Below are 27917 nucleotides of genomic sequence, written 5' to 3'. Positions count from 1 at the left end.
CCAAAGGCGCACGGAACGCTGTTACCTTCCCACAGTAGTGGTCCCTATTTTTCTACTTGCATTTTTACGTGCTTTCGAACTGCTAGGTTGGCAGAAGCTGGGACGAGTAACAGGCCTTCACTCTGTTACGCGGCACTCGGGATTCGACCTGCCAAACTGCCGACCTCCTGATCGACAAGCTCAGCGTCCTAACCCACTGAGCCACCGCGTCCCTCACAAAGTGTAATAAGCATCAACTGATTATCTCTCCTGGCACGTATGCATTTCCTGGCACGAATGAACATACGTATCAGGAGAGACTGGAGGAACTGAGTATGTACAGCCTGGGGGACAGAAGAGAAAGTGGGCAGATGACTGAAACCTCTAAATATATTAAGGGTGTAAATAAGGTTCTAGAAGGCAGTATTTTCAATATTAAGCAAAAATCAAGAACAAGGGGGCATAACCTCAAGAGGGAAGTTCAAAAGTAATGTTAGAAATTATTACTTCACAGAAAGAGTAGCAGATGCTTGGAACCAACTTCCAGTGGAAGTAATTGTTCAATCATTGGTTTGAAACATGGCATAGGATAAACACATGCCCATCATCCAACAAAATTTTTTTTAAAAAAATGAAGTAAATTTTTTTAAAAGCCTCAAAGGGCAGATTTGATGGACCACTAGGTCTTTTTCTGTTGTCAGTTTTCTATGTTTCTATGTAACTCAACCCCTTCATGAATTATTGCCTTGTCGTGGCGAAGGGGCTTGTGTAATTCAATGAACCTATGAGCTATGCCATGCAGGGCCACCGAAGACGGGAAGGTCATAGCAGAGAGTTCTGACAAAACGTGATCCACTGGAGAAGGAAACGGCAACCCACTCCAGTATCTTTGCCATGAAAACCCTATGGACAGTACCAAAAGGAAAAAAGATATGACGCTGGGAGATGAGCCCCTCAGGTCGGAAGGCATCCAATATGCTCCTGGGGAAGAGCAAAAGGACTAGTACTAGTAGTGCCAGAAAGAATGAAGTGACTGGGCCAAAGCCGAAAGGACGCTCAGCTGTGGATTTATCTGGTGGTGAAAGGAAAGTCCGATGCTGTAAAGATTTTTTCTCCATAGGAACCTGGAATGTAAGATCCATGAATCAAGGGAAGCTGGACGTGGTCAAAGACTGAACATCGACATATTAGGTATCAGCGAACTAAAATGGACAGGAATGGGTGAATTTAATTCAGATGACCATCAGGTATACTACTGCAGGCAAGAATCCCTCAGAAGAAATGGAATAGCGTTCATAGTCAATAAAAGAGTAGGAAAAGCAATACTGGGACACAATCCTCAAAATGACAGAATGATCTCAGTTCGAATCCAAGGGAAACCATTCAATATCACAGTAGTCCAAGTCTATGCCCCAACCAGAGGATGAAATTGACCGGTTCTATGAAGCCCTACAGCACCTTATACAACTAACACCAAAAAATGATGTGCTTATCATCATGGGGGATTGGAATGCTAAAGTAGGAAGCCAAAAGATAACTGGAATAACAGGCAAGTTTGGCCTTGGAGTACAAAATGAAGCAGGGCACAAGCTGATAGAATTTTGTCAAGACAATACGATGGTCATAGTAAACACTTTTCCAACAACCCAAGAGATGGCTTTACACATGGACATCACCAGACAGTCAACACAGAAATCAGATTGACTATATGCTCTGCAGCCAAAGATGGAGAAGCTCTATACAGTCAGTAAAAACAAGACCAGGAGCTGACTGTGGCTCAGACCATGAGCTTCTCGTTGTAAAGTTTAGCCTTAAACTTAAGAAAGTAGGGAAAAGCACTAGGCCACGCAGGTATGAATTAAATCATATCCCTGTTGAATATACAGTAGAGGTGACAAATAGATTTAAGGAATTAGATCTGATAGACAGAGTGCCTGAAGAACTATGGACGGAGGTTTGCAACATTGTACAAGAGGTAGCAACTAAAACCATCCCAAAGAAAAAGAAATGCAAGAAAGCAAAATGGCTGTCTGAGAAAGCTTTGCAAATAGCTGCAGGAAAGGAGGGAAGCGAAAGGCAAGGGAGAAAAAGAAAGATACACCCAATTGAATGCAGAATTCCAGAAAATAGCTACAAGAGATAAGAATGCCTTCTTAAATGAACAGTGCAAAGAAATAGAAGAAAACAATAGAATAGGGAGGACCAGAGATCTTTTCAAGAAAATTGGAGAGATGAAGGGAACGTTTCATGCAAAAATGGGCATGATAAAGGACCAAAATGGCAGGGACCTAACAGAGGCAGAAGAGATTAGGAAGAAGTGGCAAAATTACACAGAAGAACTATACAAGAACGAGCTTAGCATCCCTGATAACCACGATGGGGTGGTCACTGACCTCGAGCCAGACATCCTAGAATGCAAAGTGAAATGGACCTTAGGAAATCTGAGCAACAACAAAGCTAGTGGAGGTGACAGTATTCCAGCTGAGCTATTCAAAATCTTAAAAGACGATGCAGTAAAAGTGCTACACTCAATTTGCCAGCAAATTTGGAAAACTCAACAGTGGCCACAGGATTGGAAAAGATCAGTTTACATTCCAATTCCAAAGAAAGGCAGTGCCAAAGAATGTTCAAACTATCGCACCATTGCACTCATTTCACATGCTAGTACAAGTTTTGCTTAAAATCCTACAAGCTAGACTCCAGCAGTATGTGGATCGAGAACTACCAGAAGTACAGGCAGGATTTCAAAGAGGCAGAGGAACTAGAGATCAAATTGCCAACATATGGACAAAGCTAGGGAGTTCCAGAACAACATCTACTTCTGCTTCATTGAGTATGCTAAAGCCTTTGATTGTGTGGATCACAACGAACTGTGGCAAGGTCTTAATGAGATGGGAGTACCAGACCATCTTATTTGTCTCTTCAGAAACCTATATGCGGGTCAAGAAGCAACAGTGAGAACTGGACATGGAACCACTGACTGGTTCAAAATTGGGAAAGGAGTCTGGCAAGGCTGTATACTGTTGCCCTGCCTATTTAACGTATATGAAGAGTGCATCATGAGAAAGGCAGGGCTAGATGAATCAAAAGTTGGAATTAAGATTGCTGGGAGAAATATCAACAACCTAAGATATGAAGATGATACCACTCTAATGGCAGAAAGTGAAGAAGAACTAAAGAGCCTCTTGTTGTGGGTGAAGAACGAGAGTGTAAAAGTTGGATTGAAACTTAACATTAAGAAAACCAAGATCATGGCATCTGGCCCTCTGAATTCCTGGCAAATAGATGGCGAAGAAATGGAGGTAGTGACAGATTTTATTTTCCTGGGCTCCAAAATCACTGCAGATGGGCACTGTAGCCAAGAAATTAAAAGACGCTTGCTCCTGGGGAGGAAAGCCATGGCAAATCTAGACAGCACACTAAAAAGCAGAGACATCACCCTGTCAACAAAAGTGCATATAGTCAAGGCTATGGTCTTCCCAGTTGCAATGTATGGCTGTGAAAGTTGGACCATAAGAAAGGCTGAGCGCAAAAGAATTGAGGCCTTTGAACTATGGTGCTGGAGAAGACTCCTGCGAGTCCCTTGGACTGCAAGGCGATCAAACCGGTCAGTCCTAGAGGAGATCAACCCTGACTGCTCCTTAGAAGGCCAGATCCTGAAGCTAAAACTCAAATACTTTGGCCAACTAATGAGAAGAAAGGACTCACTGGAGAAGAGCCTAATGCTGGGAAAGGTTGAGGGCAAGAGACGAAGGGGACGACAGAGAATGAGGTGGCTGGATGGAGTCACTGAAGCAGTAGGCGTGAGCTTAAATGGACTCCAGAAGATGGTAGAGGACAGGAAGGCGTGGAGGAACATTGTCCATGGGGTCGCAATGGTTTGGACAAGACTTCGCAGCTAACAACAACAAAACCTAACAATGTACTCAAAGCAATATGGAAATAATTAATGGCCTAGCTCAGGGGTGTCAAACTGCTGGCCCACAGGCTGGACGCGTCATCTGGAAACTGCACCCACCCCATTGCTGGCAATGGCAAAACTGTTCTGATACATTGCACGACACCATGTGATGTCGCAAGTTTGACATGTCTGGCCTAGCTGTTCTTTCTGCAGCAGGCATCAGTAAAATACAGTGCTGGATAAATCTGTTAGGTGTTCTCAAATTTTGTCCCAAAGCAGGAAAAGTGCTTCTTATATTTGTCAACAGCTCCTTAAGTCTTTTCTGGGTTCACTCATGTTAGTTTCCTGGATACCCAGGAAAAAGGTACAGCTTCTTTTAAGAGACTCTGATAAATACAGCAAGGACAACATCCCCAAGCCAGCTCTGGAAACTTTCACTATGTTAGAATTGAATAGATGGCGGAGAAAGTGCAAAACATTTCTTAAGTTATTTCCAGATGGATTTGGCTTTTTGCTGGGAGATCGGGAAGAGACAAAAATCACAGCAGTCAACTTTAAATGTTTAAAAATGGAAGAAAAAGACAGGGACTGTCTTCACTGCCTTATCTGTAAAATGATCTTCAGTGGTAAGGAATATCAATGTCATTCTTCTGTCTTTCCCACTGAAAGAATCCTTTTAATATAATTGTCTGATTAAGGCCATGAGAAATGTTTAATAAGTAAGAAAAAATAGACCGATAAAATTACTAATGCTCCAGGAGACATACCTGTGTGTTCCAGATGTGTACACATTTGTCGAAAGAACCACTGGCCAGATATCTACCATCAGGACTGAAAGCTACACTGTACACAGGTTCTTGATGTTTCGTCAAGGTGTGGATGCAAATTCCTCGGTCTACATCCCATAACCTTACTGTAGAATCAAAGGATGCACTACCAAATGCAAGAGGAGAACAATTAATTATTAGTTTTAACTAATATATATATTTATTCATAAAATGTACGTCCCACTACAATTGTGAAAAAACTCTTTGACATCCAAATGGAACATCATCTCTCTCTCTCTCTCTCTCTCTCGGTGATCACTTTGCAAAACTGGCTGTTACTCTCCATTTCTTAGAACTTCTGAGTCATGGAAAAATGTGGAATACTGTCCATGAGAGGGATGGAAATTCTGCCTACTTTGAATAAGAAAAGCAATTACATCAGTTCATTTTATATCAAGCAGCCACAACTTAAGTGACATTCAGCAAGCAAAGTAAAGGTGAACTTGGCTGTTGAAGCAGTCAGCAATGAAGTGTGTCAGAAGAAGGACTTTGTGTTGTAACTCAAGTACATGATGCTGAATCCTGGTGCCATGTAATATATAAGATTGCTATGGTTAGCTACATGATGACTGGGCATTAGGACCATCATTCAAAGCATGCTACTACAGGGCATCTCCTCCCTGCCTAAGTTTATATTTTGGAGAGAGATGGGAATTTAGGCAATTTAGGAATTCCTACCTCTAGGAAAACCAACCTCTGTCAGTGTGGTGGGTTCATTAGCATATGCTTACTAGCAGGATAAGTAGGGGCTGGCAATCTATGTAAAATGTAAGTTACTATGATTCCTTTTCAGGTGTGCCTTAAAAGAATATTTTAACCAATTTACAGGTGGATCTCCATTTACAACCAGTCATTTAACGAATATTCAGAGTTACGATGGATGTCCCCCAAACTATTAATGGCCTGTTTTTGAAGTTACATATGTAACCCCTCCCCCGCAGTCATGTGATCACATTTTGGGCACTTTTCAACTGATGTTTACAGCTTTATGCAGCATCCTGTAGTCGCAATCTGCAATTTGCCTGTTTCCAGCAAAAAGACACCCATTGGGGAGAATTTATTTGCTTAATGACCACGGCTTTCACTTAACGCCTGCTACAAACAATGTATTAAAAAAATGGGTCCAGTCCCATGATGTTTATGAGCACAATGGCATCATAGTTCTGGGGTCAATTATAGTCATAAGTTGATTACATCTGTAATCTGATTTATAAAATTGGGAGAACCTACTTACCGTTGATTTCAATGCATTTAATAAATGTGAATTTGATTCCTTGTTTAGGTTTAAAAAGGGGCAGCTATCTTCCCCCCTGAAATTCCACATATATTCATGCTACCTTATATGTTAAAAAGCAACGGAAATATAAAAAAAATATTAAAAGAATTTCAAATCAGGAAAGGGATTGGTGGTGGTAGCAAAACCACAAGGTTCTTTAGATGTAACCTGAGTTAACGGGATTACACGTTAAAACTCTAAAGGAGTAGAAAAAAGAAAAAGGAGAAATAAAACCTCACAGCAAGAAGGATAATATTTCTGAGTACTTTCCAAATTTTCGTAGAAAAATTCCCAAGCAGAGTTGAGGAACCATTTCTACATTTAAGAGGCAGAATGGCGTGTGGTCTCTATATTTAATCTCAACAGAACTAAGCCAAATTATTGGTTTCATTTTTTTCCCCTCCTCCATAGGGAAAGCTTACCTTGCTAACATAAGATTGGCGTTTGGGTTGTTTGTTCCTGGCCCTGTAGGACTCCATTTGATAGTATAAATTTCTTTGTTGTGGGCCTGCAGATCATGAACGCAGCTATCTTGCTTCATACTCCAGATCTAATAGAAAAGTGAATAAAGAAAGCCACAATCGGCTTTATTTAATTCTAGGTGAAGATGTTCTCGTAAATCTTTTTTAATGTTTTTTTTAAACATACAAACAAAACAGTAAAAGGAAAAAAGGAGTATTTTAATTTCTTTATTTTTAAAGAGACAAGAAACCCATTTTATACCTCAGATATGAGATAGCAATACTCAAAAACAATCAATGGAAGTTTTATTTTTAAAACATGGGCTTTTATTTGGATTCCCATTTACTGAAATATCAGCTTAAGGCTGCTTTATGTTAGAAAAATAGAACTGACGCCTTTTTTGTGACTATTTTTAAGAGCACGTGCAATTTCTGTAGGAAAAGATACAGAGTGATAAAAAGGCATCAGCTTTCATCCCTCACTCCAAGCAAGCTGATCTGACTTCCCTATTGGTAGGAGACTCTACTTCAGTGATGGAAAACCTACGACGTGCATGTCAAAGGTGACATGCCTCGATGTTTTGGGTGACGCATCAGCTGTCACCAACATCTAACAACTATTCTCGAAAGCACCTCCCCTCCACCCACCCCCCTTTCTCATGCAATTTTCAAAAGCTGCAGAGGCCGTTATAAGAATGGGCTACGCTCTTGCATGGCTCCTGGAAGTCATCGGACAGAGGCGTGGCCTCCACAACGTCCAAAACTTGTTTGAAAATGGGAATGTGCTTTCATGCAATCTTAGGAAGCCATGGAAGAGGAGTGAGCTGCACTCGCAGGCCTTGAAGTGTGTGTGTGTGTGTGTGTGTCGGGGGGAGATAACCTTTTGAGAGGCAGTGGTGGCGCTAGGTCCGAAACTGCTGCTATTCAGAGTGACCTAGATTGGGGGTGGGTGGAGACAAGAGAAGTTTTATTTTTTTTTCAATGTGTGTGTGTGTGTGTGTGTGTGTGTGTGTGTGAGAGAGAGAGAGAGAGAGAGAGAGAGAGAGATACAACAGCTGAATCAAGTTAGGCCTTTTCTGAATTTTTTGACAAAAGGTTTACCATCACTGCTCTACTTTCTGAGGCCTAGGGTAGAAGCTGAATATCTTCTCTCAGTGTGCCCCTCCTCCTCCTCCTCCTCCTCCTCCTCCTCCTCCTCCTTCTTCCTCCTCCTCCTCCTTCTTCTTCTTCCTCCTTTTGCATGCTATTAATTTTTGCAAGTTTAGGAACAGGAGTCCCATAGCAGCTGTAGGGCTCAGCCGGATATAGGAACCTAGGACTCCCACCATGCAATCATGCAAATATAGAAATAAACATTGAAATGACAAGGGTAGATGGGAGAAAACTGTTTTCCCAATGGATTCCTCAAGAGGAATCACCCAGTGCAGCAATGTGCTTTTACCTTTAGAGTCATGTCATCGGAACAAGAAGCCAGGAGATTACCAGTGGGATCCCACTTGATTGCATTTACTTCATTCTGAAAATAAGCAGCAAGAGAGAGATTGGCATCTCGCTTTTCTTTAGAAAAGAAACAGCAAATTAGGGGGAAAGAATGGTTTCCCAGCTCAGGAAAAGAAAAGAAAAAACAGGAAGGGGATTTTTATGTCTCCAGAGCAGTCTAAAACAGGGACAATATAGAAAATATAATGAAAAATGTCTGCCTAGAAGTAATCCCAGGACAGAGGACATACATGGGAGAATTGACTGAATCTGCATGTTGGCGCTTTACAATAGGTTAAATCTTTAAGGGGCCAGTATCATAAAACACATTTATTAAAAAGTAATTTAGAGTCCAGGAGACACTTCTCTGCTGTGGCTCCTGCTTTTTGGAATATCTTATCCCCTGAGGTGAGGTGAGATTGGCTGCCACCCTTCTGACTTTTCAAGATCACCTTTAACACCTGGTTTTGCCAGATGACCTGGAACCCAATGGAGGAGCTTCACATGGAAAGGGTCGGTTAATTAAAAGCTAATCCCATCTACCCCTCCCCACCCACTCCCGGTATCCTAGTCCCTCCTTTGACATTTTGTGTTAATGATGTTATTTTATCTGCTTTGTTATCCAATGATTTTAATGTTTTTATGCTGTAAGCCGCCCAGAGTTGTTTGATGCAAGATGGGCAGCAAATTCATTTCATAATAAATTTAAAAAAAAATAGCCGGAAGGTGTAGGAGATGACCAGGCTGAGCCCAAGGGAGGGGTCAGGTGCGTCATCAGTCACAAGTCCCTGCGCGCCTGCAAGAGATCCAGGTCCAGCCCACTTTGAATGCCTCTCTTATCTTCCGCCCATTTTCCTTAACCGTCAGTTAGTCAGATTTTTGCTTAAGAGCTTAAGCTTGCAATAAATTTATACTCATTCGAACTGCCTGAATCTCTTGATTTCCCCAACGCTTGACAGAGGGGTGCTTAGTACTGGGGGTCTTCACTTTGTTCTAGTTTAGTTTCTCCCCCGATCAAGAACGTCCTCTAAATAATATCACCATAGCACTACACAACTTTCACAGCAACAGCAGAAACGTCATAAAGGATGTACAAATCGCAGGAATTGAACGGTGTATATATAAACTTTTGCTTTCCCCGAAGACTAGCTGAATTCATTCTCAGAACATGTTTGATGTCTATAGAAAACTGACGCGTTTTTTTTTTTAAAAAAATTGGGAACTGTGTGACTTTTGACAAATTCTACCTAAGACAATTTACATACGGGGAAGAAAAAACACCAACCTGGGCTTCAACCTTTGTTACCATTGAGGTCTTCCAAATAGGGAATTGTGGGAATTGTATCTCAACACATCTAGAAGATGCATGGTGGGTTGGGATAAACGTGTCTGAACAGAGTCTCTTTACTTTGCTTCACACATGCAGCTAACACTACACGGATAACAGCTAAAGGAAAATTACTTACTGTGTGGCCCTGGAAGGTTTTGATGGGTTTATCTTGACCTAATTTGCAGACATGAATGCACATATCTGTACTACAGGAGGCAAACGTGTTGTTGCTCTGCCAGTCAACATCTAACGCTGGTGCTATTAGACAAAAAACAGAAAGAAAAAACTCAGAAGAAAATTAATCTTCTTTGCAATCATCAGCAAAGGAAACCAATGAGATGCCTGGCCAGTTTAGAGTGAATAAAATTTGGACTTCAAAGTACAAGGCAAAGTTCATTTTGGAAAGGCTCAAAGAGAGACTGGTTTATACTTGAAGAAGAGCCGTGAATATGACAACTAATCAGAATCTGTATTATCGAATTTGTCAAGTTTTATATCCTGCTTTTGCTCCAACTCAAGAGTACACGGGAAATTCCTACACTACAATCTTCTTACAAAATCATAACCTAAGAACAGGGGAAGCTGGACTGTGGTATAACCACAGGCTATGCCAGGGGTAGGCAACCTTGGCTCTTTTATGACTCGTGGACTTCAACTCCCAGAATTCCTGAGCCAGCTGGCTCAGGAATTCTGGGAGTTGAAGTCCACGAGTCATAAAAGAGCCAAGGTTGCCTACCCCTGGGCTATACCAATACCATACTGTTCCCATCTTTCCCATGTACAAGTATCAGCGACAACATTTATTTGTGAAGGTCTCCAGACATTTTGGAACTGACTTAGTGAAATATTTGCATTATGGAATAATTAGCTGTAAAGCGGAAAGGTTTTTCATTCCATCACTGAAGATTCATCAATATGAATCAATTAGCGTGGAATAAAGTATAGGAAAATTGGTATGCCAAATGTACTATTTAGCACTGAAAGAATGCAAGTAGTCCTCAAACTGTAGTGGCAATTGGGACTAGGATTGTTGTCGGTAAGTGACGTGGCTGTAAAGCATAACGGGACAGGACCGCTGCTGAGAGGGAACAATCCAGGCAGGATCAGTTGCTGTCGTAGCTCCAAGACGCACAGGTTGTTAAGTGGGAAACACTGGGAGTCCCAAGTAAGGAATATGAAAGTGCCACAAGGGAGGGGGGAAAGACCCAGCCCAGGACAGCCATGGGTGTTGCTGAGTGGCACAATCACAAGAGTGGGGAGAGGAAGTTGCAATGTATGCAAACCAAGATGAGAAGTGGGACATGATGCATGAGAGAGCAAGCACGGAAGGAGTGTGAAGGAGTGTGTAGTGCATGTGAAAACCGCTCGATAGCCAAGTCTGAGCTGGTTGCCAGGCCCCCAAATTTTATTCATTTGACTAGGGCTGGGGGGCACTGCAAAGGTCAGAATTTTTAAGACAGGTTGTAGGTCTCTTTATTCAGCACTACCATAACTTTATATGATTGCTGGACAAATGGATGTTAAACAAGGACTACCTATATAATGAAATGTGAAGATTATAAATTATTACTTTAAATAAAAAAGCCCATCAAGAATTGAGAAACAGTCTGTTATAAAGCGTTATTGGTAGCAATGCTAATTAGAAAAAAATGATTCAAGAGAAAGTAGATTACACCAGTTTCCTTTCTCTGTCAATAGAAGACAGATGCTTTATTTTTAAAAGAGCCTCTAATTTTCTCACAGCTGAACTAACTGGAATACCAACTTGTAGAGTGCTGTTGGAAATATGTGCCAATTATAAACACACACACATGTACTACAAAAAAAGTCAAAAACTATTATTAACTAAGTCACAAAACATTGGCTTATAAGCTGTTCCTTTTTTTATAGGAAGAGAAAATACATACCAGAATGGAAAGGAAACTGCTGTTTGGCTTCTCCAGTATGTGCATCCCAAATAATTGTGGTCTGAATTAAAAAAAAAATAGAACAAAAAACCATAAAATGGCTTTACAATTTTGAATATTTTTTAAATCGACCAAATCAACTAAAACAATGTTATTTACAGGGCTTTTTTTCTCATAGAACGCTCAAGAACGGAGTTCCGGCAACTTTTTTGGATGGAACCTTGTAGGATAGACAAGGCGGGTCGTATGACATGTGTGAGTTCCGGCACCTTTTTCTTTTACAAAAAAAGCACTGGTTATTTAAGACTAAATTTTCTAAAGAACAGATTCCCCTTGAAAAGCTAAGGAGTAGAAGGATATAAATTGTAGGCTTTCTTTATCAAAAAAAGCTTCCCCTTCACTGTCAGATGTTACTTGTATGTTCTAGGTTTATAATTATTGCAAACACAACTTTTCGAACTCAAAAAAAGTAAATTGGGCCTCAACAACAACAAAAAATGTAACTCATGGTTGAACTGTGGGGCCCTTGGTGAGGTTATTTTCCTGCAGAGGTTTCTTACTCCAGTTAGGTAACATCTTCAGTGCTGAACCTCAGTCTTGTAGCACTGAAGATGCTACCTAGTTGGCAAATGAAACACCTTGCAACAAAACAACCAAGCTTAGAGAGCACCAAGGACTCCATAGTTTATGCCTATTAGGACTATACAGATAGTTCTTGACTTACAACTGTTTGTTTAGTGACCAAAGTTTCAACACCACTGGAAAAGTGACTTATGACCATTTTTCACAATTACAACTGTTGCAGTATCCCCGTGGTCATGTGATCCAAATTCGGGGGGGGGGGAGGGCTTAGCAACTGGCATGTATTTATAACAGTTGCGCTGTTCTGGGATCGTGTGATCCCTATTTGCAACCTTCCTAGCTGGCTTCCAGCAAGCCAAGTCAATGGGAGAACCCTGAACTGCTTAACAACTGCAGTGATTAACAACCGCAATGATCCACTTAACAATAGTGGCAAAAGGTCATAAAATGGGGCGAAACTTGCTTAACTGTCTTGCTTAGCAACAGAAATTGGGGTCGTAAGTAGAAAACAGGGACGCGGTGGCTCAGTGGGTTAGGATGCTGAGCTTGTCGATCAGATGGTCGGCAGTCTGGTGGGTTGAATCCTGAGTGCTGCGTAACAGAGTGAGCGCCTGTTACTTGTCCCAGCTTCTGCCAACCTAGCAGTTCAAAAGCACGTAAAAATGCAAGTAGAAAAATAGAGACCACTATGGTGGAAAAGTAACAGTGTTCCGTGCGCCTTTGGTGTCTAGTCATGCTGGCCACATGACCACGGAGACGTCCTCGGACAAGCGCTGGCTCTTCGGCTTTGAAACGGAGATGAGCACCGGCCCCTAGAGTTGGAAACAACTAGCACGCATGTGCGGGGGAACCTTTACCTTTGCCCACAATTTATTTAGAAAGACGGGTGGCATCACGAGCTGCTAACAGTAAAGTGAAACAGCTAATCACCTGTATTCTTTCTAAGGAACACTTCCATTTTGTGTGTTCCACACCCTAAACTATCTTCATAATTTCATCTGCAACAATATATTTCAAATAAACCAAGGTCGTCTTACCTTGTCCACACCTGCACTTAAAATGAAGTTCCCCTTCTTATTCCATTTTAATGCAAATATGGGACCTTTATGCTGTCCTAATGTGCTGGCGAGATTACCTGGAAATGAAAGGATCCCAGTTATATTTTACCTGTTTTACAAAAAGTCCTTGAAATAATTCCTCCTGTCATATTTTATCTTTTTGAAAGAGGAAAAGAACTGATAACGTTGCTCTCACCATCTTTAGTCCATATCCTTGCAAAACCATCATACGATCCTGTTGCTAGGAGTGTACCTTCACTCTGGAAATCCAAGTATAAACATTATTCTATTACTACGTGTTTTAAAAGTCTGCAATCTTCAAAGACAGCATGTTTCCTCTGCTTTAGAGATGTGCAAAGTGTGAATTATACACGTCCCCTCTCAAGGCTTTTGTGGTTTCATGAAATTTTCTTTTTACTTAGGAGTGTGATCATCTCTTCCCAAGCAAGAAAAGTCATTTATTTGAAAAACCGCTAGACTTAAGGAAAGGTGTGCAAAATGTTTCAACACTGAAATAACCCATGATGTTGTCCATATCTCCCTAGGACAGGGGTGGGGAATCTTGGCTCTTTTATGACTTGTGGACTTCAACGCCCAGAATTTCTGAGCCATCCATGCTGGCTCAGGAATTCTGGGAGTTGAAGTCCACAAGTCATGAAAGAGCCAAGGTTCCCCACCCCTGTCCTAGGATCATTTTTGACCTTTCATAAGATCATAAGAGAGTATCAAGGGCAAGGCTTTTCAACCTTTGCACCCATTGTACCACTTTTAGGATATGGCAACATCCGAGGAACACCAGTCGCCTAGGAAGGTGTCAAAAACCTGATGACCAAAAAAAAAAAAAAAAGGAAAAAGTACAGGTAGTCCTCAACTTACAACATTTCGCTTAGTGACTATTCCAAGTTACAATGGCACTGGAAAAAGTGCCCTCCAAGCCACAGCCGAGCAAGACACCTGCCTGCCTGCCCGGCGGCGCTCTTCCTCCTGTCCGAGGTTTTCATTGTTGTGATATTTCTTTTGAGGATTGGCAGTGGGGCTGAGGGGGGTGTTTGGTTTTTATTCCCTCCCCCCTCTGCTGGGTGGTTGCAGCAGGTTTTGGTCACTTCACATGACCCTGGGACACTGTGACCATCATAAATATGAATCAGTTGCCAAGCATCTGAATGTAAATCACAAGACCCTGAAGATGCTGCAACTTTCCAGCTGATCGGCGCTTCTTCTGGGCTCAGCAGAAGCGCCGGGATCAGTGCCGAGCTCCAGCTGGAGCCTGGCGCTGATCCTGGCACTTCCACTGAGCCCTGCAGCTCCAGCCATCTCTCACTCAGGCTTGTGCGGTGCTGCCACCAGTTCAGCTCATTCCCCTCCCCCGGTACCACTTTTCTAGGATGGTCGTGTACAACCTGCTAGGTGAGAATGTACCACAGGTGGTACCCGTACCACTGGCTAAAAAGCCCTGATCTAGGGAACAGACCTGTTCAACTCTGAATCATTTTGGGCATCTCTAAATCTCAAAGTTGTATTTAAATGAGTCCTATTAGAAATACCTTTAGAGGGGGGAAAAAACATGTTCCACAGCCTCTCTCGGGAATCAGTGACTACCATTTTAACAGCGAAACTTTTAAAGAATGTTTCATTTCACACTGATCTTCTTGCATATCTCTCATTTTTTTGTATCCTTCCTTCAGTGAACTTTTTGAGAGTTGCTCCCTAAACCTCTCTGTGAAAAGACTTCTTGATGGTTGAGTTAATTCATTTTGATTTGACTCTAGGGTAGGTTTTTTGCTGCACAAAAGATTCAGTTGCGGGTGAATGGGTTCCTTGTTTTTGCCAAGATCAGGAAAGCTTGAAGATTTGCTTTTATTCACCCATACAAATGCTGCTATTCCACTTGCTTCACATTCTCTGCAGCCATATTTCAGGCACAACTACCGTTTCACAACTCCAATACAGGACAGTAAAAACCAAATTTGCGAAAACTGCTGAATTTTGAAAGTTTTTTTTTTTTTGAAAAAGCGGGCATATATGTCTAGATCAACTTGATCCCCCTGGTGCACCCTACATTGAAACTTTAGCAGAAGACCTCTTTGGGCATAGTTTTACCACATGAGAAATAAAACATATATCTATAGCGCTCATGGAAATCTGGAAATGGTCACCTCCCAAAATGCATGTGTTTGAAGTTCAAAATATGGGTTAATTTGAACATGGGATTTTTTGCTCACATTCCAATCCAGAGATGTTACATCTTTGTTACTTGGTACGTCTTGCCCTCCTTCTCGTATACAGTGCCGAAGAACCAGCTGCGTAGATCCACTGGTACTGTTTTCACTAAGATTCCATATTCTTGCCGTTGAATCTCCAGATCTGCAAAACAAACAGCTTCTTTAAAACCAAGTACAATTCTTTTCAGTCAACCTCCCCAAAGACTTAACAGAGGAGAAGAATACAGAGTGTTCTTGAAAAGCATCAAGAAAAGATGTACTACCATACAGCTGACTTAATATTCAGTTATAAGTAGACCTTGATTTATAACTAGTCACTTAGCAATCGTTTGAAGTTCCGATGGGGGAACTTGTGGGGTTGCGTATGACCCAGATTAAAAGTTTTGATGATTTGGGGGGGGGGGGGAGAAAGGGACCCCTATGGTCTTATGACCACACTCCAAGTGCTAGGCAACTGGATTGCCTTTTTGGATATTTATAGCATCCCAGTTACATGACCATGTTTTATAATGAACATTGGCATTTACTTATGGTTTCCACCAAAACTGGCTGTAGCAAACCTTTGGTTCACCTAACAACCAAAGCAAAAAGGTCATAAAATCAAGTCAGTTATGTGACCAGCCAGCTTTTGACCATCACAACCATAACTGGCAAGCTCCATCACAGTCGTAACTCAAGGCCTGCCTGTACAACCGTTCACCACGTAGAGATGATTCCATAACAAGATTCAAACTCCTTGGGCTTTAGACAGATAACCTGACTGTTCCTGTTCAAGCAACTAAGCTAGAACAGCACTGCCTTAACATTCCCCTTTTCGTACATCACTTATCCAAAGTGTTTTATCTGCTACTAATCAGAATCAAAGTCTCTCGTTTCCCACATTTCCAATTCAACAGGTTCATAGATGAGGAAATGAAGACGTTTTCCTTAGGATTAAAACTGGAAAAGAGAAGTTATATTTTCAACTTTTTTTTTTTTTTTTAGAAAAAATCATACCCTGAGGCCAAAAGATCACTGACAGGGTTCCAGGCGCAGATGAAAACTTCAGATTCGTGACCCCGCAGCACCACTGCTTTGTTTGAAGGGATTTCAACATCACCATCCACTTCCATCATGTCTGTATGATTATCTGTCAAAAAGAAACCATAAGGAAAGGGAGGCATGCTACCATTAAATTACTGTTGTTTTGCTACTGTTATTATTCATTCGTGCCCTATGTCTAGCTTATGGGATAACTAAGGACACCAGCACTTTTATTACAGGTAGTCCTCAACTTACAACAGTTCATTTAGTGGCTGTTCAAAGCTACAACGGCACTGAAAAAAAGTGACTTATGATCGTTTTTCACACTTAGGACCCTTGTGGCCTCTCTGCGGTCATGTGATCAAAATTCAGACGTTTGGCAATTGACTCATATTTATGTATTTTTTTAAAAATATTTTATTGATTTTTCCAGTTTTGCATATAAGTATTTAGAAGGCAATGTGGTAATTGGGTTAAACAATAATTCAGTAATACAATCTTTGGTAGGTATCTCAGGTTAGATCATTAAATATTTCTTCTCTGTTTCCCTTAACATTTGCTATTTCATATTTAGGCTAACAGTTTTCTAACTGCATCAAAACTTAATATAAACTTCACTGTCGCAATTATACATTTTTTGCTTATACATATCTTAATAAATCTCAATAAACAATCAATATCCTGTTGTTAAATTTTACCTAGGTTTAATTTTTAATTACATATTTCCAATTTAATTTTTAATATCCGTAGCATTTAACTTCCAGGCAACCCAAATTTCCTTTATCTCATTTCATGAAAATTACAATATCTAAAATACACATATTAGTTACTTAACTATATTTTTATTCTATTCCATAAACATTTTCTACTTCACACCCTAATACACCACCTTGATTATATTCTCTGGGCTAGTCAATAATTCAAACTGGCTCATATTTATGACGGTTCCAGTGTCTCAGGGTCTTATGATCCCCTTTTGTGACCTTCTGACGACCCTATTACTAATGCAACAGCTGCAGTGATTCGCTTAACAACTGTGGCAAGAAGAGTTGCAAAGCGGGGCAAAACTCATTTAACACGTCTCACTTAGTAGCAGAAATTTGAGCTCAATTGTGGTCATAAGTTGAGGACCAGCTGTATTCGGTTCACTCTTTTTACTCTCTTAGATATGTTGTTAATGTGCTACCTCACACCTATTAGAATTCTTCTTAGTAAGGTTCCATAACCTTTTCTTAAATTAACTGAATACTAAAAAGAAAGTAAGATTCCACATCCTTGTCATTGATTGTGTGTACATTTTAGTCCTAAAGTAAGAGTGTCCTTTGATAATTTTGGACTACAATTCCCATCAAGTCCATGGGAATTGGGTCAGGAATAAATAGGAGACATACAGTGATAGCCTTAATATTCAGGATGTTCCAGTTTGGAGATTCATACGCTGGTCTTAAGAGGTAGTGATTTAAATTCCCCACTCGATCAGATTAGAATTAATTTAGCTTAATAACTGTTCTCTAGAATATTCTATTTTGGGGGAGGGCAGGGAGGCTAAGATGACAGATGGATAAAAAAATGCACAAAATGCTTCCATTATTGCCTTATCTTTAAAATTGGATGAATTGCACATGAGCATGTAAATTCAGTAATAACGGGAATAACAGGTCTGGCTTAAAATAAAGCCAAACGGTTTTGAAATTTATGCAGGGTGTGTTTCTTTGTGCATGTGTGATTCTTCTACCCCTCCTCCATGATAAAAATTATGTATGCTCCAAAAGGAGAATATTAACTGGTCGATGGTTGTTTCCCAAAATAAATCTGTTTTATGTAAAGATTCTTGGCTCTCAGAAAAACAGCTTGTTGGTAGTTTTATCATTCATCTAACTTGAGTTGAATACTCTAACTACATCGTCATGGTTCAGTAATATGTTTGTTTGGCAAGGAAGACATATTAAGCACATATTTCTCAGTAAACAAGACCAGATGATTTACCAAAAGCAGTTTTATTGTGAGCTAGCATCAAAATCTTTTTTTAAAAAAAATTAAAACGGTAAAAGGTTATATTTGGATTACAGGAGCAGAAGTTGAAAACGATCACGTAGTGGTATTTTCCATGAAATGAGAGCCCTGCTAAGCATAGCCTTTGATCCCTGGCAAACTAATTTAAGAGGAACCTTCTACTCCTGGGTGGAACAGTAGTCCTAGGAGACAAGAGGACTTTGTGTGCTCACGTACATTTATACATGTGCTTGGGAGTGTGAAAAGAGACTGAATTAGCTATTCCTGCACAACTGGCATTGAACAGAGCAGATGGATATATTCACTTCGAAGAAGACAGAGGGCCTCTAGCATTTGCCTGTTTCGCCAGCAGGGGGGGCTCACTCTCTACAATCTCCTTAGATCAGTGTTTCTAAAGGTAGGCAACTTTAGGAGATGTGGACTTCATCTCCCAGAATTCCCCCATCAGCTGGGGAGCAATGGTGGCTTAAAAAAATCTCTATGTTGCAAAACCAATCCCAAATAATACTTATGTAAGATGGGATGTTTTTCCCCTGATTCTGGCTTTTCTTAATTTATCTTCTCATCCATCTGACTGACTTGAAGGTTGAAATGCTTAAAATACCACACACTATATTCCCCCCATTTTTTTAAAAAAAATTAAAAATGTTTAAATGTTTTGAGTGTTTTTTGTATGCGGAAAGTGGGACAAACTGAGAACATACCCAGGCTGTCTACCAACCCATTTACAATTTATTAACTGCAGCTCCACTCACTTGCTATAGTGTGGGCGCCATTCTCCTCTCCATTTGCAGTATTTTCACCATTTTTCGTAGATCCTTGTTGATTTGTTGAAGCCGCTGCGGCTGCGGCCGCAGCTGCCTGCTGCTGAGCAAGCTTGTCTCTGTACGCCTGCTGCCTTGTTTGTACCACATCGGGCATCACGGCATCTATCAGCGAGAGAGACTCTATCGGCCGGCCATCAAACAAAGTACCATCCTAAAAAATACAGGGATAGAAGGCAAGAGATGAGTGGAAGAAGAGAAGGGGCGGGACATATTTCATGAGGGATAGGTAAAATCTGCAACAGAAGTTAGAAAACAGGACATAAACCCCATAACATACTGAAGTGAATTAATTATCCAGAGTTTTTATTAATCCTGTTTACCGAAACTCATAAAAGTTAGGTATTAAGGCTGATTTAGAGTTGTCTGCAACTGCCTGTAGTTGTCAAAGAATATTTATGCTACGAAGGGGTTGATGGATAAGTGCAGATTGCAGATGGCTGAGGAAAACACTTCTCAAATACCAAGGGTGTGTTCTGCGGAAGAACGTGCTTTTCATGAAGATTGGTTGATCTGACTTCCTGTTCTGTGTCTGAGCACCCCCTAGCCAGAACATTAAAATTCGCAGATGTATGAAGGCAACACCATCTACGAACAACAGACATGTATCTTCCCTCGCAGTGTAAAAGAAGTCATTTTGACCCTTAATGCAACTGCAATTCTCTTTCTAAGAAGTGAAGAAGTTATAGTTATAGTTGAAAACTTAGTAGGAAGCTACCGTATACCATATAGATAGATAACTTCTATTGTCATTTTTTACTGTGGGCACATTGGCACACATAAAAAAATGAAATTTTGTTGCTTGCTTTCAAAAGTGTACACATACATAACACACATTTAAACATGCTATATACAACATAGGCATAAACCTGCACCCAGTGGTGGGATTCAAATACCTGAACAACCGGTTCTCTGCCTGGATGCCACTTCTGGAAGTCCGTTCTGAGCCAGGAAGGTCTCCCAGGCCCAGAATGGCCCAACGGAAGTGCATGGATGCCACTTCCAGAAGCCTGCTGAACCAGTGCAAACTGGCTGAATCCCTACACTCCTATATATAAATAACATAGATATTAATCACTGTCCATCTTGAATACGTAATGGAAAGAGGAAGCTTTAGAGTTCACAAGGTTAATGCTGTATGGAACAAAACTGTGAATGATTCTGGATGTTCTGCTTCGAATACCACAGAAGATAAACAAGGAAACAAGTCGTAAAGAGGATGTGTAGTGTCCCAGACAATCAGTAGTCTGGTTGTTTATATTGACCAACAGTGGCTATTCATGGCTTTACTAGGGAGTCTCACCATATTCCATATGGGAAGCAGATGTACTAGCTACTGAGTTTCACCCCAATATTCTGCTATTTTGATATGAAGTCATGTCACCTGGTAGTCCTGACCTCATACAGGTAGTCCTGACCTCACAACAACAACCAAGCTCAGTTTTAGTCATAAATAGTTGCAGCTGTGTAAACTGAGTCACCACATGACCAGGCTTGATTTTATGACCATATTTACGGGCGGTTGTTATCACCATGGTCAATAAGCAAATTCTGTGGGTGTGAATCTGAATCCAACGTACCTGACAAGTAGTGAGGGGTTGCCAGAAGACAGCAAAAAAATCCCACAAAATGTGATCATATGACTGTGGGATGCTGCAGCTGGTCGTAAGTAAGACCAAGTTGCTAAATGTCCCAAATCTGATCATGTGATCACTTTGAGGACAGGTTGTAAATAAGTTTATTTTCAAGTCTATTGTAATGTAACTGATCAGTCATTAGGTCAAAGACTACCTGCACTCCGCTACTCCCTTTTGGCAAAAAAAAAAGCTGTAATTAAAAGTTCAAGTGGAGTTATTTCTATTTTACTTTATGTTTATTCGGCATCGATTATTTGGCTTTTTCCATGCCTGTTTTGCAAGGAATACAGACCAGGATTTAGCTCTCTTTTAAATAGGCACCTTCTTACTTCTTTCTCCTGTCTTGCTGTGTTGCTGGCTGGCAAGAGCAACTCAGCCTATAAAATAATGATTTACTTTAAACTGAACCATTTCCATAACCCATCCAAAGAGGCCTTTGGGGATTGGCAGCCAATAAGGTCACTGGAGTGTGAGGGTCAAACTCTGACTATTCGAGGTGCCCTCAGAAGCACATGCCCTACAATAATGGGTTCAGCTCACTACTATTCCCAGACCAGTGGAAGCCTTCAAATTGACTATTTCTCAGAGGCTTTCAAGCACGGGACTTATTTCTGGATCCTGCCAGTAATTAAAAACAGAGATTTCCTTTGTACTGGATACAAATGCTGAAGAGTTCGTCCATTTTTAAAGACAAGGCAGTGACGAAACCTCTGCTTGTCACTTCTTAGACACAGGGAAAAATCAATATAAATCAATAAGCTAACAGTCGTTACCTCTAGGAGAAAGGTTGGCAACATGGCATTGGCAATACCACTAGATGGCATCTGTTCACTGATTTAGTAAATCGGGTGTTTTTAAATAAACTGGTGATGATAACAACAACAACAATAAGCAAAGATAGTACCAGTAGTGATTGGTGCCTTGGGTGCAATCCCAAAACATCTGGAATGTCACCTGAACATCATCAGCACTGACAGAATTACCACCAGTCAACAATAAAAGGCAGTTTTACTCGGAACAGTTTTTACATCCTGTGGGGATATCTCTAACGCCAACAAATTTAAATTTCTCTCTCTCTCTCTCTCTCTCTCTCTCTCTCTCTCTCTCTCTCTCTCTCTCTCTCTCACACACACACACACACACACACACACACACACACACACACACACCCTTGGGAAGGACTCAACAGGTGGATAAAAATGCCAAATCCAGTTTAAACATCTGGCTGAACCTTGTTACCAACCATAATAATAGTAACGGGATTTCTGAATACAAACTGATAAAACTCTTGGCACATAAGACAACAGATTTAACCATGGTTGACAAGAAGAAGGTGAGGATATTTCATGGGGCAAGACCAGGAGATAGTAGACTAGAAGACAAAGAATTGGAGAACATCACGAAGTGTCAAGATCTGAAAATCAAAGTTGAAAGATTTTGGCATAAATTCGCTGTAATGGTCCCAGTGGCATACTAACTACCGTATCAAAAAATCTCCGATGGTACTTAAAAGAAAAATCTGTCAATTATGAAAAACCACAGTGCTTGAATCTGCACATACTATGCAGACACTGGATTCTTGGTACAAACTCAAAGATTATGAAGGCCAACACCAGCTAACAAACTGGCAGCTGTGCTTTCACATTGTTGTGAAGAGATTACAATAATCCCCTTTTACTGTCCAGAGGGCAATGAAGGCAACTAAGGAGAGTAATTAAAAATCAGATAAAAATCTGATTAAAAGTACTTCAAATCAGTATGAACTAATTCAAAGTGAGAAGACCAAAAGAAAAAGCTTTGCTGACCTAGCAAAAAAGCTAAGCCAAAAGACCAGAAGGAGAACGTTGTGTAATATGCAAGTAATGAAGGACAAAATCTGGTTGCTTAATAAGAGTTCTTTGACTGATCATGATGTCTGGACAAGTCATATTTAGAAAACTCCAACTGCTGAGCCCTTTAATAGCAGCAGGAACAACTCATTAAATGTGTACTCCATGTGACTCCCAGTGCTTGAGAGGGGCGGGGTGTGTGTGTTACAAATTGCATAAAACAGTAAAAGAAAGAAAACAATACGATATTAATGTAAATATAAGATGATGAAAAAACTGGAAGGGACCAAGGAGAACAATCCAGTGTCTAAAGGGGGCTTCAGCCAGCTTTGCCAAAGGTCTGGATAAAGACCCAGATCTTCAAAGCCCTTGGAAATAACAGCACACTGGAAGGTTTATTTTATTTTATTTTATTTTATTTTAATCCCATTTATATCCCGCCCTTCTCCGAAGACTCAGGGCGGCTTACAATTTAAAGCACAAATCAATGTGCTTAGCAATAGCCTTCATTCTATGTATATGCCTGTTTATTAGGGCTTTCGCCCCCCCCCATGTGGCATTTTTACAAAGTCAGCTTATTGCCCCCAACAATCTGGGTCCTCATTTTACCTACCTCGGAAGGATGGAAGGCTGAGTCAACCTTGAGCCTGGTGGGATGCGAACCTGCACTAATTGCAGGCAGCTGGTGTTACTTAAGGAGGCATTAGCCCACTGCTCCACCAAGGCTCTTATAAGAGCCTTGAATCATGGGGGACACCTCACTCAAGAGAACAGGTATTGCTACAGATAAAAATATAGTTTCTGGTGAGTTGACAGATGGTGTTTGAAGACTGACTAGCTATCACCATGTTCCAACCTAAGTGTAAAATGTTCCAAGTATAACACTAGCTAATTGCCCATGTTTTTCACCTAATTGTGAATCTCGGGAAGAAGCCAAATCTTGCAGGATCTTTATGTTTTCACAGTAGAAGCATGGAGTTTAGCGTTTCTTTGTCTAACTAGCATTGCAAGTTGCAACTTTTGTTCATACCCACAAAGTCATGCAGCAGTACAAGGTTGATGAATCACTGCTTCAGGAGCTAATGTCCCAATAATGAATCACAACAAATTCACTCCGGCTTTTTAGCTAGAAAAACACAGTGGCTTCCGGGAAACCAAGGCTTAAACACACAACTCAATATGCAGTCCATATTGAGATGCTGACTGTTGAAGAATGGATTTTGAAATTGACTAAATTAGCAGAGATGGCGAAACTAACCACTCTGATTAGAGATAATGGACTAGGCTGCTATATGAGAGACTGGAAACAGTTTGCGGACTTCCTACATGCTAAATATAATAACAGATGGTTAACAGAGGGTTTTGAAGATTAGTGTAATGTTTAGCTTAACCTGTTAGGGAGGAGAATTTATTGCTTTTTTTTTCTTTCCTTCCAGCACCTGCCAAGGTGGAACCTAAATGTTTAAATTTAATTGACCACTTTTTCCTCCTTTCTGGTACATTGCACTATTTTTTTTATTTTTTTTTCTTTTTGTTGTGGCTAGGGTTGAATGTATGTTTTTGTTTTGTCGCATTTGGTTTCTTTTACTGTTCTGTATTTTTATTCTCACTTTACAACCATTTGTTTAGTGACCATTTAGTGACCATACAATGGCACTGAAAAAGTGTCTTACGACCATGTTTTACAACTGTTACCACGTGATCACACTTCGGGAGCTTGGTAACTGGCATGCATTTGTGACAGCTGCACTGTCTTGGACTCATGTGAGCATCATCTGTAACCTTCTCAAGCAGACTTCGGAGAATCAAAGTCAATGGGAGAATGTCAGATGCACTTAATGACCACATGAATCACTTAACAACTGTAGTGATTCGCTAAACAACTGCAGCAAAGAAATCCTAAAATGGGGCAACACTTACTTAGCAATGGAAATTTTGGGCTCATTTGTGGTCCTAAGTCAAGGACTACCTGTATTAATTTTTACAGATGCAGGGAACTCCCTTTGATGGAATTGTCCCTAATTTATCTTCATTACTTGCTCTGGTCTGTCTCCCACACAGCATGGATTCATTCCCCCCTTCCAATTACGAAAGCTGTGAAGAGTTTCTCAAAGGAGAAAGTAGACGTATAATCAAAGGTGATAGAAAAATCCGTATGCCACTCAACCACAACTGAGGTATCAAAAAGGATTCTTATGTGATACAGGGACAGCATAAAGAACCATGTAGCATTAAGGAGCCTGATAAAGACTTGGCTGGGGATCCAAAGCAGCAACTTCAAGGTGTCAAGTTAAGATTCTCACATCATGTGACAGGAAATGGGAATTTAGAATAACAGAATACCAGAATTGTAAAGGATTTTGGAGGTCTTCTATTCCAACTTCCTGTCCAAGCAGGAGAGCTTATACCATTATGTGCAAATGGCTGTCCAATCTCTCCTTAAAAATCTCCATTAATGAATATTATTGATTTAAAAAAAAAAACAATTCCACGTTTGATGGTAAAAGTCAAAGAGAAGGACAATAACATCATCAAGCTCCTCAAAATTGTGATGCTGAAAAGTTGTTGCCATACACTACCATTTTTGCCTGGGAATTAAGTATGAAAGAGGTGGCAATCTTTAACTTAATGCAGTATTTTAAACCCCAAAATACTACAAAACCCAAGGACACTCCTGAACCTTACCAAAAACCAACCAATGATGTCACAAGTTCAGTCCCCTGTGGCTTTTGGTTGCAATAACAGTAGTAATAGTATTAGAAGTACTACTATTAGTGTAGTACTAATAATAACAGTACTAATAATAACCGAGTGCCGCGTAACAGAGTGAGCGCGCCTGTTACTCGTCCCAGCTTCTGCCAACCTAGCAGTTCGAAAGCACGTAAAAATGCAAGTAGAAAAATAGGGACCACTACGGTGGGAAGGTAACAGCGTTCCGTGCGCCTTTGGCATCTAGTCATGCCAGCCACATGACCACGGAGACGTCCTCGGACAAGCGCTGGCTCTTCGGCTTTGAAATGGAGATGAGCACTGGCCCCTATAGTCAGAAACGACTAGCACACATGTGCGGGGGAACCTTTACCTTTACTTTAATAATAACGGCAGTGTATCCTCAGAATTTTTTAAAATTGTTTTTTTACTGGGTTAAAAATACCTATTTCTTCTTTTCACGAGACACACTATTAAAGTGTACTTCATCTTCCTAAGTACTGAAAAAATTCTTTGAATTTTTAGAGCCTTAATATTTGTTAAGTGTATAACCAAGGCCATTAAGCAGGGAACAAAGCATTTTGGTCAGTGTACACCAGAGTGTAAGAGCCCTGTAAGCCAAAACATTACAAAGAATAATTGACCTGAACTGAACCCAAATAAATCTATGTTTGAAATGCTTCAGTCTTATTTAACGAGAACGCATCAAGGGAGACCCACGTAAGGAAGAGGGTATCTAACACAAAAGCAGCAGTCCACGGGCAAGGCAGGATAAGGACAGCTAAGGAGGAGGGGGAGCAGGAAGAGACAGGTAGTCCAGAATGTTGCAAGAAAAACATCCCAATGCTCCTGTAGATGAGGACATGTCTTACCTCGTTAATACTGACTTCTGCCTCCACATACTGCAGGCCTTTTTGAATTATTGAAATCAAAGCAGCTGGGGGCACCAGAGCACCGTTGATGTTGGACTGGCTGATATGGCTCTCGATACCGAAGGTAAACGCTGAATGAGAAAACCCTAGGAGCAAGGGAGAAATTACAGAGATGTTTTCATTTCCAGGAAGAGCACCTTGTCAAGTCACCAACAGCAGCTGCGGCTTCCCCCCGCAGAGCCACATGGAAGAAGATTTGGGTGCCTTCAGACTCCAGGCTGTATCTTACTCTATCCCCCCCCCTAAAGTGTTACTCCACTCCTGTGACCCAGTTTCTGGATTAGCAACAGGAAAGGGAATTCTTTGGGTGCTATTTTAAGAAATAAAGGTAGCCCTCGACTTACGACCAGGATTGGGCCCCAAATTTCTGTGGCTAAGCGAGATGGCTCTTAAGTGAATCTGCCTTCCCCACTGTCGCAAAAGGCGACCCCATGATCCCAGGACACTGTAACCGTCATAAATACGAGTTGGTTGCCAAGCATCTGAATTTTGATCATAATGGGAAGGCTGCAATGGTCGTAGGTGTGAAAAAAGGTCATAAGTCACTTTTTTCACTGCAGCTGTAACTTTGAACTGTCACTAAATGAACTATTGTAAGTCGAGTATCTGTAGATTCAAGGAATTCAGTGAATTCAAACCTAATTTAAATCTTTCTATCTCCTTTTCTGATTCCTTTTGGAGAGAAACCAGCAGGGCTTTCTGACAATCCCAAAATAGAATTATCCCCAAATAAACTTTTAATAATAACAACCCAGTAACTTCATGTTATTGCCATTCTTCCTAAATGTTCAATAGGAGTTAAAGGATAGCCAAGGAATCCTGACTGCCCCTATCTCCTGCAAAATCACGTTTACCAAACACATATTTTGCTGTCTTTCTTTAGAAACATCAAGTTAGATCAATCTGCAGACAACAGATACCTTGATTCAGTATTATACTACCATTTTAATTCTTCATTGGCTAATTCTTTTTGTGTATCAAATTACATACTTCAGGCCACCAAGAAAACAAGCTCATATGGTTAACAAAAAAGCCCAACCAAGAACAGGAAAAGTAAATCAAGAATATATCAAATATTGTCAAGCAATTAAAAACAATACCGGAATGTAGCGTAAGAAACAAAAAAATGTTTGACTGATTATGTATTATCAAGTCAATGTCAACTGACACATACTGAGTTTTTCCTATAATGTTGAAAAGAATAACACATCTGTTTAAAAAGTTCTGCTTTAAAACAGAACAATAAAGAGGCCTATTTAACACTAGTTAATATTAACCAATCCACCAACATTTTAAATAGGTCAAAATTGGGTCACAGTGAAGGACATTTAAGATATTATCACTCAATACTCAACCGTCACAATGGATTATTGGATTGTCATTGAAATTTTCAATCAAACAAACACCTCCTACTGTATATAAGTTCACATCCAGCAGTTTGGAAATGAGGCATGAGGTTACTCATAATACACATGACAAATGGTACTGACATGAAAAGAAATTGTCTTCTCCCGTATCATAGCAAAAAATTTACTACAGGTAATCGAGTTACGAGCGTTCACTTAACACTCATTCAAAGTTATGTGATGAGCGCCCCCTAGCGCTTACGAGCAAGTCCCAAAGTTACGAATATTGCAGCACCACGGCCAGTCGTTCGCCCTTACGAACGACTTCAATAGCACTGCAACATTCACCCTATTACCCCCACCCACACTCCTCACAACCGCTTCCCCCTCCTTTCTTGCTGCGCCGGACTCACTTACCTTACAAAAATCCTCTCTGCCTTGGTTTCTTTCCCTTTGAAGGAGAGGAGAGCCGGCTTGGAAATATTTTCTGCACCGAGAATGAAAGTTTCTGGAGTCCGTGATCTCGCGCGAGTGTTTGAAGTTGCGCCAAATCACGGACCACAGAAACTTTCATTCTCTATG

At 40.6% G+C, this 27917-nt stretch overlaps 1 protein-coding gene across 3 annotated transcripts in view; it reads right to left on the bottom strand.

The window, feature by feature from the left end:
• Positions 1 to 27917, bottom strand: part of TBL1XR1 (TBL1X/Y related 1) — a 237376-nt gene that overhangs the window by 10018 nt on the left and 199441 nt on the right. For all 3 annotated transcript variants that reach the window (XM_083363593.1, XM_083363594.1, XM_083363592.1), the window contains 11 exons: positions 25930 to 26075; positions 18814 to 19036; positions 16019 to 16151; positions 15023 to 15164; positions 12997 to 13060; positions 12780 to 12877; positions 11161 to 11221; positions 9390 to 9511; positions 7886 to 7960; positions 6406 to 6533; positions 4648 to 4813 (listed from right to left, as the gene is read on the bottom strand). In XM_083363593.1, coding sequence (XP_083219719.1) covers positions 4648 to 4813; positions 6406 to 6533; positions 7886 to 7960; positions 9390 to 9511; positions 11161 to 11221; positions 12780 to 12877; positions 12997 to 13060; positions 15023 to 15164; positions 16019 to 16151; positions 18814 to 19036; positions 25930 to 26075 — 1358 coding nt within the window. The remainder of the gene's footprint in view (positions 1 to 4647; positions 4814 to 6405; positions 6534 to 7885; positions 7961 to 9389; positions 9512 to 11160; positions 11222 to 12779; positions 12878 to 12996; positions 13061 to 15022; positions 15165 to 16018; positions 16152 to 18813; positions 19037 to 25929; positions 26076 to 27917) is intronic.

Source organism: Vipera ursinii (genome assembly GCF_947247035.1).
Source record: "Vipera ursinii genome assembly, chromosome: 5".
Classification (NCBI taxonomy): Eukaryota; Metazoa; Chordata; class Lepidosauria; order Squamata; family Viperidae; genus Vipera; species Vipera ursinii.
The sequence above is the reverse complement of the archived record's forward strand: the minus strand, read 5'-3'. Positions and strand labels throughout refer to the sequence as shown.